Source organism: Spermophilus citellus (assembly GCF_964194105.1).
Source record: "Spermophilus citellus genome assembly, chromosome: 11".
NCBI classification, from domain to species: Eukaryota; Metazoa; Chordata; class Mammalia; order Rodentia; family Sciuridae; genus Spermophilus; species Spermophilus citellus.
The window spans coordinates 77,722,685-77,740,552 of record NC_138192.1 but is presented as its reverse complement, the minus strand read 5'-3'; the positions used below and the strand labels follow the sequence as shown (position 1 = coordinate 77,740,552).

General features: G+C 34.5%; 1 protein-coding gene across 4 annotated transcripts in view; it reads left to right on the top strand.

Annotated features, from left to right (window-relative positions):
- The window catches only part of GPR155 (G protein-coupled receptor 155), a 79,531-nt gene that overhangs the window by 20,107 nt on the left and 41,556 nt on the right, over nt 1-17,868 (top strand). For all 4 annotated transcript variants that reach the window (XM_081262233.1, XM_081262231.1, XM_081262232.1 and 1 more), the window contains exons 4-11: nt 1,318-1,483; nt 2,324-2,479; nt 4,217-4,300; nt 4,920-5,037; nt 8,671-8,755; nt 8,851-8,941; nt 9,911-10,121; nt 16,332-16,436. In XM_081262233.1, coding sequence (XP_081118359.1) covers nt 1,318-1,483; nt 2,324-2,479; nt 4,217-4,300; nt 4,920-5,037; nt 8,671-8,755; nt 8,851-8,941; nt 9,911-10,121; nt 16,332-16,436 — 1,016 coding nt within the window. The remainder of the gene's footprint in view (nt 1-1,317; nt 1,484-2,323; nt 2,480-4,216; nt 4,301-4,919; nt 5,038-8,670; nt 8,756-8,850; nt 8,942-9,910; nt 10,122-16,331; nt 16,437-17,868) is intronic.

Here is a 17,868-nt window from a genome sequence, read left to right as displayed (position 1 = left end):
GTCACACTTCATGGTGCAGGTGACATAATTTGACTACAATATTAACTCAGAGTACTTGAGGCATACTTAACTATGGGACTCAGCTCTTGTATAGGCAGTTAAGTTCATGAGAGTGGTGCAATAAGATATGTATTTATATTTGCAAAGTAAAGAAAAGTTCTGAAAATTATTTACACTGCTGTTATGCTCCTCAGAAACAAAGTATTAAGGGCTGGGGATGTGGCTCAAGCGGTAGCACGCTCGCTTGGCATGCGTGCGGCCCGGGTTCGATCCTCAGCACCACATACAAACAAAGATGTTGTGTCTGCCGAGAACTGAAAAATAAATATTAAAAAAAAAAGAAACAAAGTATTAAATAAAATTGTCACAGTAATATATATTGTTCTAATGATAACAGTATTATCAACTTCAACTTAAAAGTAGAATTTAATTAGTCCAATTAAAATTTTTTCTAGTTAAATTCTTATTAAGTATATGTATTTTTTTTCAATTAAAAAAATTAAATGAGTAGTTCTTTATTTCATCCTGGAGCTTCTCTCTGGGTGCTGCTATAACAATGTTATCAACCTCAGTCTTGCTGTTTTCTTAAAGGAGAACCCCATTATTTTAGTCACTGGTTTTATGCTCTTCAATGAAATCTTAAAAGAATTTGTTTAATAATTTATTCTTCACCAGATCTGTGTTTCATTAATTTTTCTGCTTTACTTCAGTTGTTTGAGTTCCTTTTGCTGAACGTACATAATACACACACACACACACACACACACACACACACACACACACACAAAGAATTAATTGTAAGATATGTATTTTTTCCTACTGGTTTTAGAATTTAATCAAGCTGTGTTATTACCATTTAAACTCCCAATCATTTAATACAATTCAGCTTATTTTCCAAAAAGTAATTTAGTTATTTTCTTAATATTTTGTTTATTTAGTTATTTTCTTAAAAGAAGTTCTTCCCCAAAATTATCAGGTTTTTTTTCTTCTAATATTTCAGTGAACCAATAGAGTAAGGAAGATAGCAGCTATAATTGCAAGTTTTACTAATATTTTTGGTATAGAAATAATGTTTTCCCCTTATCCCAATGTTCGAAGTATTTCCAGAATGTTGTAACTCTTGAAATGGTTCCAATATGAATTCTTAATTCTTTCAATAAAATTATCATAAGTAGGCATACATAGAATATATGCAAATAGATACAACTCTGGGAAAGAACAGAAAAATAACCTAATGCCAATTCACTAGCGCAATCTACTATTGAGGGATAAGCATGCCTTGATACCAAGTAAATTATGCATTTCTTCTTTCTTCAGCTTGGTGCTGCCACTTCTGTGCAGAGAAATGGTGGAACTCTTGGACAAGGGTGACAGTGTAGTGAATCACACAAGTTTATCAAATTATGCATTTTTGTATGGTGTCTTCCCTGTAGCACCAGGAGTGGCTATCTTTGCTACACAGTTCAACATGGAAGTAGAGATTGTATGTATATACTACTTTCTAAGTTTGATTGAAATCCAGAAAGCAACATTCTTTCTATGATAATTTGATATCTCTAAGCTACCTCATTGTAAATAAGGAGGTATTGCGTAACATTATGTAACAATAGTTATTTAATCCAGGGTCTTTAGTCATCCTTGCTTTCTTACTATTCTTTTTTAGTTTCAAGTATTCTGTTTCCATACTTATACTTAAGCCTGAAAGTTATTTAAAGAAGGGTAGCTTTGGAAATTTTGAGGAAAAAAATATATTTTATTCATGATAATTTATCACCAGATACAAAATACCACATAACCTATAGCAGTAAATATCTAAAATCAGTTAACATCAAATTATCAGTGTCTAAGAGTATTGTGTCTACAGCATCAAAGATTTTGAAATATGAAAGAACTGAATTATTTATTGAAGGTCATTTCTACTATATAATCTGAAGAATGTGTGTGTGGTTATTTTTCTCTTTGCAAATTGCTTTTTATTTGTCCTATATTTTATGAAATAGTATGTAAGGAAACTATTCATAAGTTTAATTATATCATTAAAAGGATCACTTTTAGAACCTAAAAATAACAATGGAATTTCTAGTACTTGTGATATAAATATTGATTTAACCTAGATTAGAAGAGGGACCAAGGTAACTTACCTATGGTTTCTTTTAAAGACTTTCAGAAAGGTGAAATATGTTATTAGACAATATGCTGGATTCTATAATATCTTTTTACTGATTTATTTTTATTTCAGAAACCTTTAGTGTGTTGTGGGTATTTAAAGTTTAAAGTAATTGAATGAGATCATGACTCCTCAATTTGATCTATTTTTTTACAGATAACCTCAGGGATGGTAATAAGCACATTTGTGTCAGCTCCAATTATGTATGTTTCTGCCTGGTTATTGACCTTTCCCACTATGGACCCTAAGCCATTGGCATATGCCATCCAGAATGTTAGTTTCGATATAAGTATTATCAGCCTGGTCTCCTTGGTAAGTATGTTTCAGTGTAAAATTGAATGGAAACCATAGAACAAGTTTGAAAATAGCTTAGTGATAGAAAAAAGATTTAAAAATTAGTTTCTTAGGAAATAAAATAAAGTTAAAGCCTGCCCATAAAATGGAATATCAACCTTTCAATTAAATGAGTTTTGTCTTTTCATTTGGGAGAGATGTAGAGTAAACAAGGTGTGAGATTTAGTCAGACCTGGATTTGACTCCTGACCCTATCACAAATTAGCTGTGTATCCCTGGAAAGTTAACTTAATCTAAGCTTTAGTTTTATCAGCTATAAAAGAAAGATAATAATTTCACATATCTCCATGGGTCGTTTAGGGAATAAATGAGATAATAAATGTGATAAACATGCTGTGAATGACGACTTACCATACAAATACTGGCTGTTGTAGAATCATGAGGTCAGAAGAGATCTTTGGGGCCCTGTTCAATTGCCCATTTTATGTTAGTGACAATTTAGATTACTATTCAAATTGGATGTATCTAGTTCAAATTAAATAATTAAGCATTTGACAACTACAATATCTTGTAGATCAACTTGCCTCTTAAATTCAAGCAATATTTTGAATGATAAAGGGGGTGGGGTGGGGATGAATATGTATATTGGCAACAAATAAATGTATGGCTAACGTAGTTTTTAATAAATTCGACATGTCACATATCGTAAAATCTATGCCCATTGAGAAGAGAACGATGATATAAAATCTATTGGCAATGATGGGAAAAAGAAGGAAATTGACTAGCCTACTTACTTGGCCACTATGTGGATAGAATAGAAACCCAGACCTGGGACTCAGGGCATAGCCCAGTGGTAGAGCATGTAGTTAGCATGTATAAGGCTCTGAGTCAATCCCCAGAACAACAAAGAAAAGAAACCTAATCCTTTTAAATATGAAAAATGCAAGATGATAATTCTCAGTATAGATAGTCTGTTTAAAGAAAGACAGCTTAGAATTTTGAATTTAGCTACCTTATCAGCCAGTATGGTAGAAATAAAAAAGGGAAAACTTAGGATGATATTATTATTATTATTATTATTACATCTCCACTAAAACATCTTTCCCAAATAATTGGCTGTGACCCCGTGTCCCCTCTCAGCCATGGAAGATAGGCATAGTTAGAACATGGCTCTAGTCAAGGCATTAGTTTTTAAAGATCATGTAATTTTAAGATGGTTAATTACTATGGGAGATTCCCATGCTTTTCATTTTATTTTGGAAGTAGTTATTTACCTTAATACTCTTTTTGGTACTAGGTAAAGAAAATAACATTGGAATTTCTTTCTGAACTAAGATAAAGAAGTTTTTGTTTGTTTGTTTGTTTGTTTGTTTTGTACCAGGGCTTGAATCCAGGGGCACTACCAGTGACTTACATCCCCAGCCCTTTTTTGTTTTGAGACAGGGTCTCACTAAGTTGCTTAGGGCCTCGCAAAGTTGCTGAGGCTGGCTTTGAACATGCAATCCTCCTGCCTCAGCCTCATATAACTAGTTGCTGGGATCACAGGTACGCACCACTGTGCCTTGATAAGAGGATTCTTTAAAGATAATCATCCCAGGGCTGGTGATGTAGCTCAGTGTAATACTTGCCCACTATGCGTGAGGCCCTGGGTTTGATCCCCAATGCCACCAAAAAAAGAGTTAATCAATATGTTATTTAATAAGTAATTTTAAATATTTAGAAACATGAATAACTTTTGAAACTTTTGTCTTCAAGATCTGGTCTCTGGCTATTCTTCTCTTGAGTAAAAAATATAAGCAGCTTCCTCATATGCTTACAACCAATTTACTCATTGCTCAGGTTAGTATGTCTATAGATATTTAGAATTTTTCAGGGCTATTCTACTGCTCCTGAGAAAATTAATATGTTAGGTTTTTCCAGTTATAAAGTCAGAAATACTATTAAATATGATCAATTAAAATTTGATCATAATTAGTCTATGCCTAATATATTAAATATTGCAATAGGCCTTGAACTTTCAGTTGAGGCTAATAATAGCATTTGATGATAACTTTGAGTTATTAATAGGATCAATTGAATCATTAAAATCTGAACTCTCACAGTCTTATTTTTCTGGTTAGATCTTTGCATGTCACAAATCATAATGGAAAGAAATTTAGCATTTTCTATATAAATCATTACTAAATTTAAGGTTAGTATTTAGAATATATTCATTATCAGTTTCAGTTAAACATGTACATTGTTAAAGGCTCTATATACAGAAGTTTTTATTACAAAGCTTGAACTTTTCATATAACTAGTTGATAATTGGTCAGAAATAATTTACAATGAATAATTATATTTGCTGTGAATAAAACTTATACAAATATAGTTGATTCAATAGCTATTTTCTATAATAATGTTGAATCATATGATTTGCTTAGCTATTTAAAAAGTCTTTTAATAATTCTTTCTTTAGTCTATTGTCTGTGCTGGAATGATGATATGGAATTTCGTTAAAGAAAAAAATTTTGTTGGACAAATTTTGGTGTTTGTTCTATTGTACAGCTCCCTGTATAGCACCTACCTATGGACAGGTAAGTTGATCATGAATGGATGGATATTGAGGTGTGCTTCCCCTTCCCCCATGTTTAGAAGGCCTCAGCTTCTAGTGATCTACTTGAAGTCTGGTAGCACAGGATCAGGGCGTTCATTCAAGCAGATATGCCCACTAATATGAGCAGTCTACAAAGCTGGTTTCTGTTTCCTAATGTACTCTATTTATCCCTGGGCTCAGAGCCTTTTCCAATAGCATGGCCCTTTTTCTTGGAGTCTTTGGCTCTATCTAGGCCACTATCAGCACAACTCCCCTTTGGAGACACCAAGGGGCAGGTGCTGAAGGCAGGTGGAGATAGTAGAGAAAGAACAGAGGTGTGTGTATCTCAGAGCTTATTTCTAGAATCCCACTGACCTGCAAAATTGTGGCTCTGATTTATGCAAATTAATTGCCTTTTGGAGTCTTAGTTTCTTCACCTGTAAATCTGGGTTATAGTATTTTACAATTATTTTGAGGATGAAACAAAGTATGGATATTTATGTCTGCTGGGTGCTAAGTGCTCAATAAATGGATCTATATTAATTATTAAATAGAAGAACAAGAAAAGTAGGAGAATAAAAGGATGTGGAAATATGATTCAATAAGACTGTTTCTCATCTCAACTGGCTCCAGAAGGGTATTTAAAGTGTTTAAGCACATTGCTATTCTTAAGTATAACATTTATTTGGATGCCAGCATTTTGGTTGTGTATTAAAAGTTCTGTCTGGCTATTTTGTATTAATACCACAAATTTGAACCTGTAAAATTGTACATAAAAGGAAATTGCATAATGGTTAAGAAGAAAGTGTCAGAAAGAGGCTTCCAAGGACAGACCTTTGGTTTCATGCCTTCAGGATCAAAAGCAGGTCCCATCCAAGTTAACAGTCTTTTGAAGTGAAGCAACAAGGAGGTGAGGAATTGTAGAATGAAAACTTCAGTACAAACAGAAGATAGTTTGTACTTCTTAAAGAGAAGTACACCTTGCATGAGTTTTCATGAAATGTCAAATTAAAAGAGCCTATCGACTATACTTACAAATATAGAAGCATCAACCTGATCTCTAATACCTAGGTCTATTCAGGTAAAATTTGGGATGAGAATAAGAATAGCAAATAAATCAATATATTAAAAAATTCCCAATTCTCTCTGAAACCTTCAAGTATGCATGTTAAAATTTATCCCAAGAAATTATTCTGAATTCCCTGACCCTGAACAGGTGCCCTTTAACCTTCAGATTATTATGATATTACAGAGTTTTAGATCCCAAAGTATATATTTTACTATATATTTTTTTAGTTGTAGTTGGACACAATACCTTTATTTTATGTGGTGCTGAGGATCGAACCCAGCACCTCACATGTACTAGGCGAGCACTCTACCGCTGAGCCATAACCCCAACCCTGCCAAAGTATATTTTTAAATCTACTGTTCGGTTATTTTCAATTTTATTCATTTGCATACCATTCTCACAAATTTTGCCCTGTCTACATACCACTTTTTTTCTTCTTAAAGTTGACTAATTTTTTTTAGTTCAATCAATTGAGCTTTATGTCAATGAAATCCCAGATTTCATATGCTAATTACAATTTTTCAAATGCTTATTAAATGCATAGCTAGTCAAAAAATCTCCATCTTCCTACTGCTTTAGTTTAAACCCTTCATTTTGCAAATTAGGAAAGCAGGCCCAAAGAGTTCAACTGATTTCAGGCATGAGATCTCACAGCTCCCTCAGTGAGAAGCAGGACTAGATTCTGCCTTATTGTATATGCTTCCTTTCATAAGGCAGAAACGATAAACAGAATCTTAAGGAGTGCTCTTACACAGTAACACAGCACCATTCGATGATGAATTACTTGTTTCCTTGGCACTTTGAAAACCTAAAACTAGAGAGTATATAGATATATTGATGAGGGAGTAGTGGTAAGAAAAAAAAAATTCTCAAAGACCTTGAGGTGGATAAATATTCATTCTAGCAGTGTTATTTAATCTGTATAATTTCAAATCTAGGTATGAATTCTTTGTATACAACTATAAAAGCACAGCAAATTCATAGATTAGAGTCAAGCAAAACTACAAACCCAGTAATCTTTATTAACACATTAAATAACATAACAAAGGAACTTGTGTTACTAATGTAATTAATAACTTGTAATGTAAAATGGAACTCAGTTCCCTGGTATTTTAATTTGGCTTGAATTTATTAGGTCATGACCTGGTTATCTTACTACTTTTCTTTCTTCAGATTACCTCAGAACCTTCATTTGGACTGGGTATTGTGATATCATTTGGCTTTCAGCTGTTGCAAACTTTTTGGGAAGGCTGGGGGGGGGCGGGCAGATGGGGGCCGGTGGGGGGTGGAGGGTGAGAGGTACTAACCAGGGATTGAACTCTGGGGCACTTAACCACTGAGCCACATCTCTAGCCCTTTTATAAATTATTATTTTTTAAAATTTCCAGACAGAGTCTCAGTCAGGGCCTTACTAAATTGCTAAGGCTAGTATTGAACTTGTGATCCTCCTGCCTCAGCCTCCAAAGCTGCTGGGATTACAGGTGTATGCCATTACACCCAGCTAACTTGTTACAAACTTAATATAAAACCAAATACAAGCTCTGAAGTCATGAGACTATACTTGATTATAAGGAGGGCATACAGATGATTATCACTGAAAATAAGCCAAAAGACTTAAAATTTCTTTTTTTTTTTAAGTTATAGACATAATACCTTTATTTTATTTATTTTTATATGGTGCTGAGGATTGAACCCAGTGCCCCACACATGTGAGGCAAGTGCTTAACCACTGAGCTACAATCCCAGCCCAGGACTTAAAATTTCTGACAGATTTTTTTCCCTCAGATCCTGAAGCATATATGATAGCAACCCCAGAGAGACCTACAGATCTGAGTTTGAGAAACAGGGAATTGAAGAACTTACCCTATGTCAAAAGGCTTAGTTTCTAGACTGGTTCTGCCCTCTGCTGGCTGTCTGACTTGGGCAAACCTTTGTTTCCGTGTCTAAAAAATGAAGGTGTTAATTTGAAACAGAGGTCTCTTCTAGCCGTAAAGTCCTAAGGTTCTTATAGCTCTGTAGAATTTATTAAGCAAGATGTAACTTGTATAAATGATTGGGTATAAGGTATAAGGAAAGTCTAAGAACTTGAAAACATCCGTGTTTGTATTAAGGTCACACCATGTTTGTATTAAGCTCCATCAGCACACTTAATGTGAATCATAACTTGTATAAGAATTGCTTATAGTTCTTACCACTGACAGAGTATGTTTTCTATATAGCTAATTTTCTTTCAATCATATTTAGATTCTAATCATATATGTCCAAAGAATAAAATGATCAGGGCTTTTGGGGAAAAAAAAATCCTGCTGGATAAAACAAGATTTGAGTAAAGAAATGATACAGGAGAGAATTCAAATGATTTTTATAATTCATTTTTAGTTGTAGATGGACACTGCACTTTTATTTTATTTATTTATTTTTATGTGGTGCTGAGGATTGAACCTGGTGCCTCACATGTGCAAGTGCTCTGTCACTGAGCCACATCCCCAGCCCTCAAATAATTTTTAAATTAAGGAAACATCAAGAATAATGATCTCTCTTTCTATCTTTATTTCTTGTTCTTAGGCCTTCTAGCAATTTCTTTGTTTCTTTTGAAAAAACGAGAAAGTGTACAAATTCCTGTCGGAATCATCATAATATCTGGCTGGGGGTAAGTTGGTAGTTTTTTGTTTGCTTACATGTTTCCATATGCACAGTTACTATTCATTCTCTCTCTTTCTCTCTCAATTACCCTTGTTATTATAGAATTCCTGCTCTCCTTGTTGGTGTTCTTTTGATAACTGGAAAACACAATGGAGATAGCATTGACTCAGCCTTCTTTTATGGAAAAGAGCAGGTGGGAAGAATTTATTGGCAGTTCTGTTCTTGAGAACATCTCATTTTAGCTTGTTAATGTACCTAATTATACTTACATTGAAATTAACTTTAAAAATCTATTCTAATTTATTGCAGTTTATACTGGTGATCCTATATCACCTTGTCACACCTCAAATATGATGAACGTTTTGCATGCTAAGTCTGTATTTAGCTGAAGAATGCTTGAGCTTAATTGATTCTTCTTAAAAACTCTTATGAATTATGTTTTCTTTACTGGAGAAAAGAGTGATTAATTTAAAGCCATTTAACAAGCTAGCAGTAATAGTAAATGTCAAACTCTTGATTCTTAATCCTATCAAAAATATAAATTTCAGAAAACAATGTGTCTGGGAAAAAGTGTACTTGAACAGCTATAGAGTAAGAGGCTTATGAGCCTGCTGAATTCTTCAGGAAGGCCCCAAGAATGTGTTTTTAAAAACCTCCCTGAAGATTTTCATTTGTTATCCTTTTTTTTCCTGTTCTGTAATTTTGAATTTGAGTTTTTATGAGAATAAATAAGATATACATGTAAAGGACTTTGACTAGTGCTGACATATAGTTACCGCTCATAAGTATTAGCTGTACTTATTCATTTTTACTATCATAAAATTTCTCAACTGAAGTATACTTGAACTACATAAGCAAAAATTCAAAATTAAAGTTATAACAAATTATTCTAATTACTTGTAAAAGAAACCAGTGGCTATGTTAATCAGCTGCTGTACAACAAAGCATCTAGAACACTTACATGATTATAAACAGACTCTGATTTCTCTTCAAGTATATTCCTTATATGCTGTTACCCATTCTTAAGAACCACTGTTCTAGAGTATTTACAACTGTGCAGATGTATTTTCCATCAAAAAATGCTCTCAATGCATTCTGCTAAGATTATCAGATGGGATTGTAAAAAGTGGCCTAATGTCTTTTTTTTTTTTAACATCGTCAGATGATCACCACAGCAGTCACCCTGTTCTGCAGCATTCTAATAGCTGGTATATCACTCATGTGCATGAACCGCACCACCCAAGCAGGACACTATGAAGGTTTCGGTCAGTCTCAGAGCCACAAAGCAGTGGAGCCTGGAAACACTGCTTTTGATGAGAGTCCAGCACCAACAAATGAACCAGAACTTTTTACAAGTTCAATACCAGAAACAAGTATGTTACATGCCTTTATAGCATACATCCTAATTATTTTGCTTAAGAGAGGTTCCCTGAACTATTCTGAAAATCATAGGTATTTGCCAAATTAAGAACCTGAATCACAGTCAATAATAGGAAGAGTTTACAAATTATTTCTGAAAGTATGTTTGTGAGGACAATCTTTTGTTAAAAATGTAGGACTTCCTGAAACCTGAGAGCTTAGAAAGTTTAGAAAGAAGTCACAATGGAAAGGAATATTCTTCCTAGAAATCTACACACATATATATGTTAATTTAACAACATTTTATCAACAAAGTGAGTTAAAGGAGGCTACTAAGAGGCTGGATTGATAGTAGAAATTAGGCATCTGCAAACTAGAGCACACACCAAATCACACCCACCATATAAAAATGATTTTTACATTAATATTTTGTGACTACTGGAAATTATATGAAACCTAAATTTCATGTCTGTAATTTTATTAAAACAGCCATGCTTATTGATTTACGCATTGTCTATGGCTGCTTTCATGCTGTAATAGCAGAGTTGAGTCACTGCATCAGAGACTGGCTTGTAAAGCCTAAAATATTATCTAACCCTTTATGGAAGATGTTTGCCCATTCTTGGATAAGTAAAAATATGATCCTAACTAGTATATGTGTTAGTAAGAGTCAACAATTGTTGCAGGATTTGTTTCAATTCATGAAGGGAAGTCAGCAACAGTGTATGCATTTTGGATGCACTGATGCATGTGGAAAGTTCACAGATAACAGACATTGTGCTCAGAAGAATAAATGATGGTTTACAATATTTTGTTTAGATAGCTTATGGAGTAGAAAGATGAGTAAAGTATAAGAAGTATAAGAAGAGTATAAGAAGTATAAGAAGTATAAGAAGTATAAGAAGAAAGAGTGACAAAAGGAAGAAATGAGAAAGTTTCATTGCACAGCACTCTGTCATGAACTGTGTTAGTGCTAGGAATGTTGCATTTAAAATGCTGCCCACAAATCTCGCCATGTAAATTTCCTTTCTTCCTTCCTCACCCGTTCCAAACTGGAAGTATATAAAAGAGTGGTTAAAAACTTACCCTGGAGCCATATTGCCTGTGTTCAAAGCCTGACTTCATGATTTACTACTGTCTGATCCTTTTTTTTTCTTTTTTTTTAATTTTAAAGAGAGAGAGAGAGAATTTTTAATATTTTATTTTTTAGTTTTCGGCGGACACAACATCTTTGTTTGTATGTGGTGCTGAGAATCAAACCGCACGCATGCCAGGCGAGCACGCTACCACTTGAGCCACATCCCCAGCCCACTACTGTCTGATCTTGGGCAAGTTCCCAGTGTTTCACTTTCTTTATCTAGTAACACCTACCTGTAAGAATGTGATTGGAGCCAGGTGCAGTGGTGACCTGTAATCCTAGCGGCTTGGGAGGCTGAGGCAGGAGGATCCCGAGTTCAAAGCTGGCCTCAGCAACTTAGGAAGGCCCTAAGCAACTCAGTGAGACCCTGTGTCTAAATAAAATGTAAAAAAGGGCTAGGGAAGTGGCACAGTGGTTAAGTGCCTCTGCGTTCAATCCCCAATATCAAAAAAAAAGAAAGAAAGAAAAAGAATGTTACTGTATAAAATGAGTGAACATGTATAAAGTCCAGCACATAGTAAGTATGAGTATGTAATAGCTATTATTATAACATTTTATTAATTTTTTTACAGAATTTTAAGTGTACTCCAGAAAAACTAAGATATTTTATATGACAAACTATGGCAAATCAACTCAATTGTATTGAAACAAAGAGAGTAACTCAACAAAATTATTAAAATATCCAATAATATGAAACTTTTGCATTTTGAATTAATATGGCTTGATGAAGAGCCTCCCAAGAGGCACACAAGAAAAAACACAAAGATATAGGGCAGATCCTGTTTTCTGAAGACAAGACATCCTTATCCAGGAAAAACAATTTCCTATAGTTCTCCAATATCACACCCCTGTACAAAACCCTCTGAGCAGGATTCAGGCACTTGCATTTCTCCTGTTGGAAAACACTGTGGCTACATCCCTGAATGCCAATAATCCCAAGGGCACCCACATGCAGGTGTAGGGACCCCAAGACTCTGGAGGTATAGGACCAAATGTACTGATAACATTTTTTATTATGATTATTACTGTTATTGTTATTTTTGGTACTAGGTATTGAACCCAGGAGTGCTTTACCACTGAACTATATCACCAGTCCTTTTTACTTTTTATTTTGAGACAGAGTCTCACCAATTTGCTGAAGCTAGCCTAAACTTGCAATCCTCCTGCCTCACCTTCAGAGTCCCTGAGATTTCAGGTATGCACCATTGCACCCCGCTTATTATAACGTTTCATTATAAAAGGAAGACATCAAGGTTCAAGACTAGCCTCAGCAAACTAGAGAGCCCCTAAACAACTTAGTGAGACCCTGTCTCAAAATAAAAATGGCTAGGATATAGATCAGTGATAAATTGTCTCTAGTTAAATCCCCAGTACAAAAAAAAAAAAAAGACATTCATACAGTAAGGAATTCAAATACAATTACAATTATAATTCAAATACAATTAAAAAGGAATTCAAAGACAATTAAAAGAGAAGCTAAACTCTTCCCCTCCCTTGCCCTTGACTCTATTCCCCAGAGTTATTTTATGGTTTATTTATCACCCAGAAATTTTATTCCTCTTTCTCCTATTTATTTATCTACATGTAGAATCATATAATTCATAATGTTCCACAACTTCTGCAAAGGTAATGAAATATGAGATAACAATTTTTCTTCTTAGATAACTGCAAGAAATTCAGTAAAGCTTGAACTCAGGGTACATATGGGGAAGAGATCAAAGAAAGTTGAAAAAGTAAGCAGGTACAGAGGGCATTCTGTGTCATCAGAAAATATGAAGGTTTTGTCTTACAAGTAAAGGGTCCTATTAGTAGTTTTTGCAATAGGCTAGGCCGGATACAGGGCAGAGGGTGGTAGGTGTGGGATGGACCGGATAGGTCAGACTCAGAAGCTGTACTGATGGACTTGCAATCAACTGGACTGGTGAGAGCTAATGGAGGACCTGAGTATAACTTCCAGAAATTTGGTTTTAGTGAATGTGTGATCATCCTTCAGGCCTTCCAGGCACATCTTCTGTTTCCTTCTCAGGTATTTTAGCCTTTCAGAATGGGCAGTTCTCCCTCTGCAGGGTCCTTCATCTACACCTGACCTTTATTCCCCACTGTGGCCTCTAGTCTCTCTGCTAGATTCTTGTAATTCCTTCCAAACTGGGCTGCCTGTCTCCCATCACTCCCTGCTCCAATCTGTTTTATATGAATTGGCAAAATCTTCCTCACAGAGCTCTGGTCACATAGACTCCTGATGCAGGTCTAGGAGGACCCTGCAGTTGGACAAGGTTCACACTCCTGTACATGGTGCTCAAGATCTTCCACAATCCAGACATGCCCTGCTCCGGCCCAGTTCTGCCCCCTCTCCTCTTCAGCTTTCCCCTCTCTCCACTACTGAGCTTTCCATGCTTTTCCCCAAAATGGCATTCATTTTATTATACCTCTTTTCTATTATATTATATTATACCTCCTTTATATATATATATAATATATATTTTATATATATTATACCTCTTTTCTATTATATTCTTTTCTATTATTCTTTTATACTTCAGGGCCTTTAAACCCAAGCTCACTAATTTCTTTCTTAGGTAATTCATGATTATATCAGAATTTCATTCAAGTTTCTTGACCACTTTCCTTTTGAAAGCTGAAGTTCAAGGATTGAATGTTTAAAAGCTGACTTCCATGGGCCTAGAGTACTGTTCTGATCATGCACAACTTCCTTTCCTACTTTACTTTCTTAAAGAATCTTGCGGGTATCCTACAAACCCATATATTGATTGTTTTCTGACAGAGCTTGAAGACCATCCCACCTACAGCTGGCTGTGTCTTTCTTTTCCACAAGTGTTTTAAAACTGGCTACCAAAGGCCAGACATCTGTGGGAATTGCTGAACTAAGAGTCTTAGGCCCAGAGACTTTTGCTGCTACATCTTTACCTATTATTTAAAAATAGCAGATGAACTGTATAATAGCTTTTCTTTAAATCCATTATTATCATCTCCAGCAAGAAAATAACTTGAACCTATAGTATAAATAAATGGAGAGCAAGATGATAGCTATACCTTATCTAAGAAACCTTCTGTGATGTTTATACTTCCCTCTTATTTCACTATTTTATAATTGCTTTTTAAGTTGTTTATATAGCCCACTAGACTAGACTATAAGTGATTTGTCTATCTGATAGACTGGCTGGATGTGGTGGTGCAATCCCAGCTACTCAGGATGTAGCAGGAGGATTGCAAGTTCAAGGCCAGCCTCAGCAACTTACCAAAACCCTGTCTCAAAATAAAAAATGTTTTGTGGATGTAGTTCAATCCCTAACACTGAAAAGAAAATTAGCTGATTGAAACCTTCAAGTTTCTGAAGAAGTATGGACTAGATAATGTATTTTCTTTTCTATTATCCTTTGGTTCTATTTTAACCTTGAGATAGCATCAATATCTTAAATTTAGCAAGGTCATTTTAGACTGCAGTTTTGTTACTTTTAAATACTTTTAAGAACATCATTGAAGAAATTAAGCATGTTGTCAATGAAAGGTTATTCTTGGGAATTATTCATTTTTCTAGCATATTAAATTTTAATAGTTTGTTATTAAACTTATTATTCAATTATAATCCATGTCAAGGAGCACCATGCCTATGTAAGTGTGAAAGGTTTTAAAGAGCACAGTGTACAGTTCTATGACTTTATGGAAGAAAAAATTACAGCTCTATAACAGATATCTCAGTGTGACTTCTATAAGCCAACCTGCCTATAAACCTGCAAGAGATTTTCAGCAGTATATATTTGAAAGAAAAACATATATCATTGTTTTTACTGCATCATCTAAACTAATAGGAGACAGATTCTTGAAAGAAGTGATTTCAAGCCTAACTTAGAAAGCAGGAGAAGATTTGATCAGCCTAGGTCTTTTATTGTATGTTTGTTTGTTTTAATTAGTTACACATGACAGTACAATGATCTTGACATATACAATTGAATCAGATGGGATATAATTTCTCATTTTTCTAAGTGTACAGGTTGTAGAATTACATTGGTCATGCAGTCACGTATATACCCACAGCAATAATAATGTCTATTTTATTCTGCTGTCCTTCCATTCCCCCCATCCCCTCCCCTCCCCTCCCTTCTCTCTACCCAATCTAATGTGACACAATTCTTTTTTTTTTCCCTCACATCGTCATACCTGTATTCTGTATAACGAATATGCAATTCCCCTTCTCCCTACCTTTCCCTTCCACCTCTCTTCCCTAACTAGAGGTAATTTTCTTCTCATGCTCTTCCTCCCTACCCCATTTTGAGTCACCTCCCTTATATCAGAGAAGACATTCGGCATTTGTTTTTTTGGGATTGACTAACTTCACTTAGCATGATCTGCTCTAATTGCCATCTATTTCCTGCAAATGCCATGATCTTGTTATTTTTTAGTGCTGAGTAATATTCCATCATGTATAAATGCCACATTTTTTCTATCATTCATCCATTGAAGGGCATCTAGGTTGGCTCCACAATCTACCTATTGTGAATTGTGCTGCTATAAATATTGATGTGGCTGTGTCCCTGTAGTATGCCATATTTAGGTCTTTTGAGTCAGCCTAGGTCTTGATGGGACTTGTGGAGGGTGTGAAGAATTGTCCTGAAAGAAGGAAATGCTTTTTGTTGCTTAGGATGGGTAGCTGGCTAGGAAAAGAGGCCAAGTCATAGGCAGCTATCCATTTAGACTGAGTTTGAATTTTCCACAGTTACCAGTAGAACACTAGTATGTATTTTTGAAAAGTGATGAAATAAAAGCTGTGTTTTAGGAAAGTGAATTTTTAGTTCCCAAAATACAGTAGAATTAAAACAGCAATGAATAAATTTTTTCTTCTCTCATATAAGAAGACAATATATAAAGATGATGATCATTCATCTGACACTTTTTAAAATGTTAATATTGTACAGCACATTTGAATACTTTTGATAATTGTCAAGTGAAAATATTTCCATGGAGGCAGCATGAGTAGGTTTTGGGTGGTTTGGTTTTGTTTGGAATTTCTTGAACTTGTCCATTTCTGTTGTGGTTGGGCTCTACTCTCACATTATTTTTCTATATATAGGTTGCTGCTCTTGCTCCATGGGAAATGGTGAATTATGCTACCCATCAATAGAGCCAGCAGCAAACACAAGCACCAGTGGGCCTGTGACTCCTTCATTTGAGAAAAGTAAGTGCCCTGGGATATGAGGAAGGGCATAAGGAACAGAAGAGCCCTTGTCCTTCTGTGTCACGAAACCTCTACATAGTATTTCTTCAGCAGCTGTAATACTACAGAACACTATTTGAGAACAGATTCTCAAATAAACTAGGAAAAAGATGTGAATAGAATAATAATCGTGCAGAGAGAACATTTATTTTTAAAAGATAAAGTTCTTATAGTATCACACGCATGTGTGCATGCACGCACGCGCACACACACACACATGCACACACACTTTCCAATAAATTTAACTCAAGAGATAAACCCAAGAAATTTGTCCTAAAAGCTATTATTATTATTTTGGCATTTTTTCTTATTTTAGAAGCTGAGACTTTCCCCTATCACCAACCCTTATGACCAGGACTAATTAATTAGTGCTTAATTATATTGTGCTTTAAATATAACTTCTTTAAAAAATAAGAAAAACAACTTTAAAAGTAATAAACTTTTGGCATGTAAACTAAGAGACTAAATCACTTTTTTTCTGAATTTTAAATTATTTAAAACTGAACATATTTATATAAAATTGAAATTGCAGTGCACTTTCAGTTGATTTTGCTCCTTGTGATGGAGAATCTGTCAATTACATTGTTGCAAAAGGCATTTTTAAAAGTTTTTTTAGTTATACATGTACCTAGTACCTTTATTTTTATTTTTAATGTGGTGCTGAGGATCAAACCCAGTGTCTTCCACATGAAAGGCGAGCACTCTACCACTGAGCTACAACCCCAGCCCATGGCATATGTCTTTATATAATAAATGTTGGGAGGATTATAAGAAATTATGGGTGCAAGTCACTTAGCATTGTGTATGGTATACGTGGTAAATGTTCATTAAATGTAATACTGGCAAGAGTTGTTATTCAGGTGGCATTTATATTTGTCTGCTATCTGTTGGCTAGGAATGAATCTTAAATAGTAGTAGAACTTAGGTTTCCATAGAGAGAAATATCAGATTATCAGCCTTCATTAAATTTTCTAATAGGACATCCAATCTCGAATTCAGTTAAATTGTCTTAGTTTTTATTTATGTGCTTCTTTTGTAAAGTAGTGTTTCTTTATGTCCCAAGGTTTGCTTTCTTATAATTTTTTTCTCTCTACCCAATATCATAGTAAAGTCATTTTCTGCTTCTCAAATTATCCTTAGTCTTTCTTTAACTATCATTTTCTTCATTACTAATACTGATTCATGAAAACTTGTATACTATAGGGACTTTCAAAATTTTCTGATCATGTTTTGTAAAAATCATATTAAAAGAAAGCCATCATATATGGACATCATCTAACCATGTAATTTAGTATCATTCCTAAGCCTGAAATTTAAAAAAAAAAGCCTAAAGGAAATTAAACCATAGACAAATGAGAATTTCTAGAGCTTTACAATATAATTCGTCCCCCAT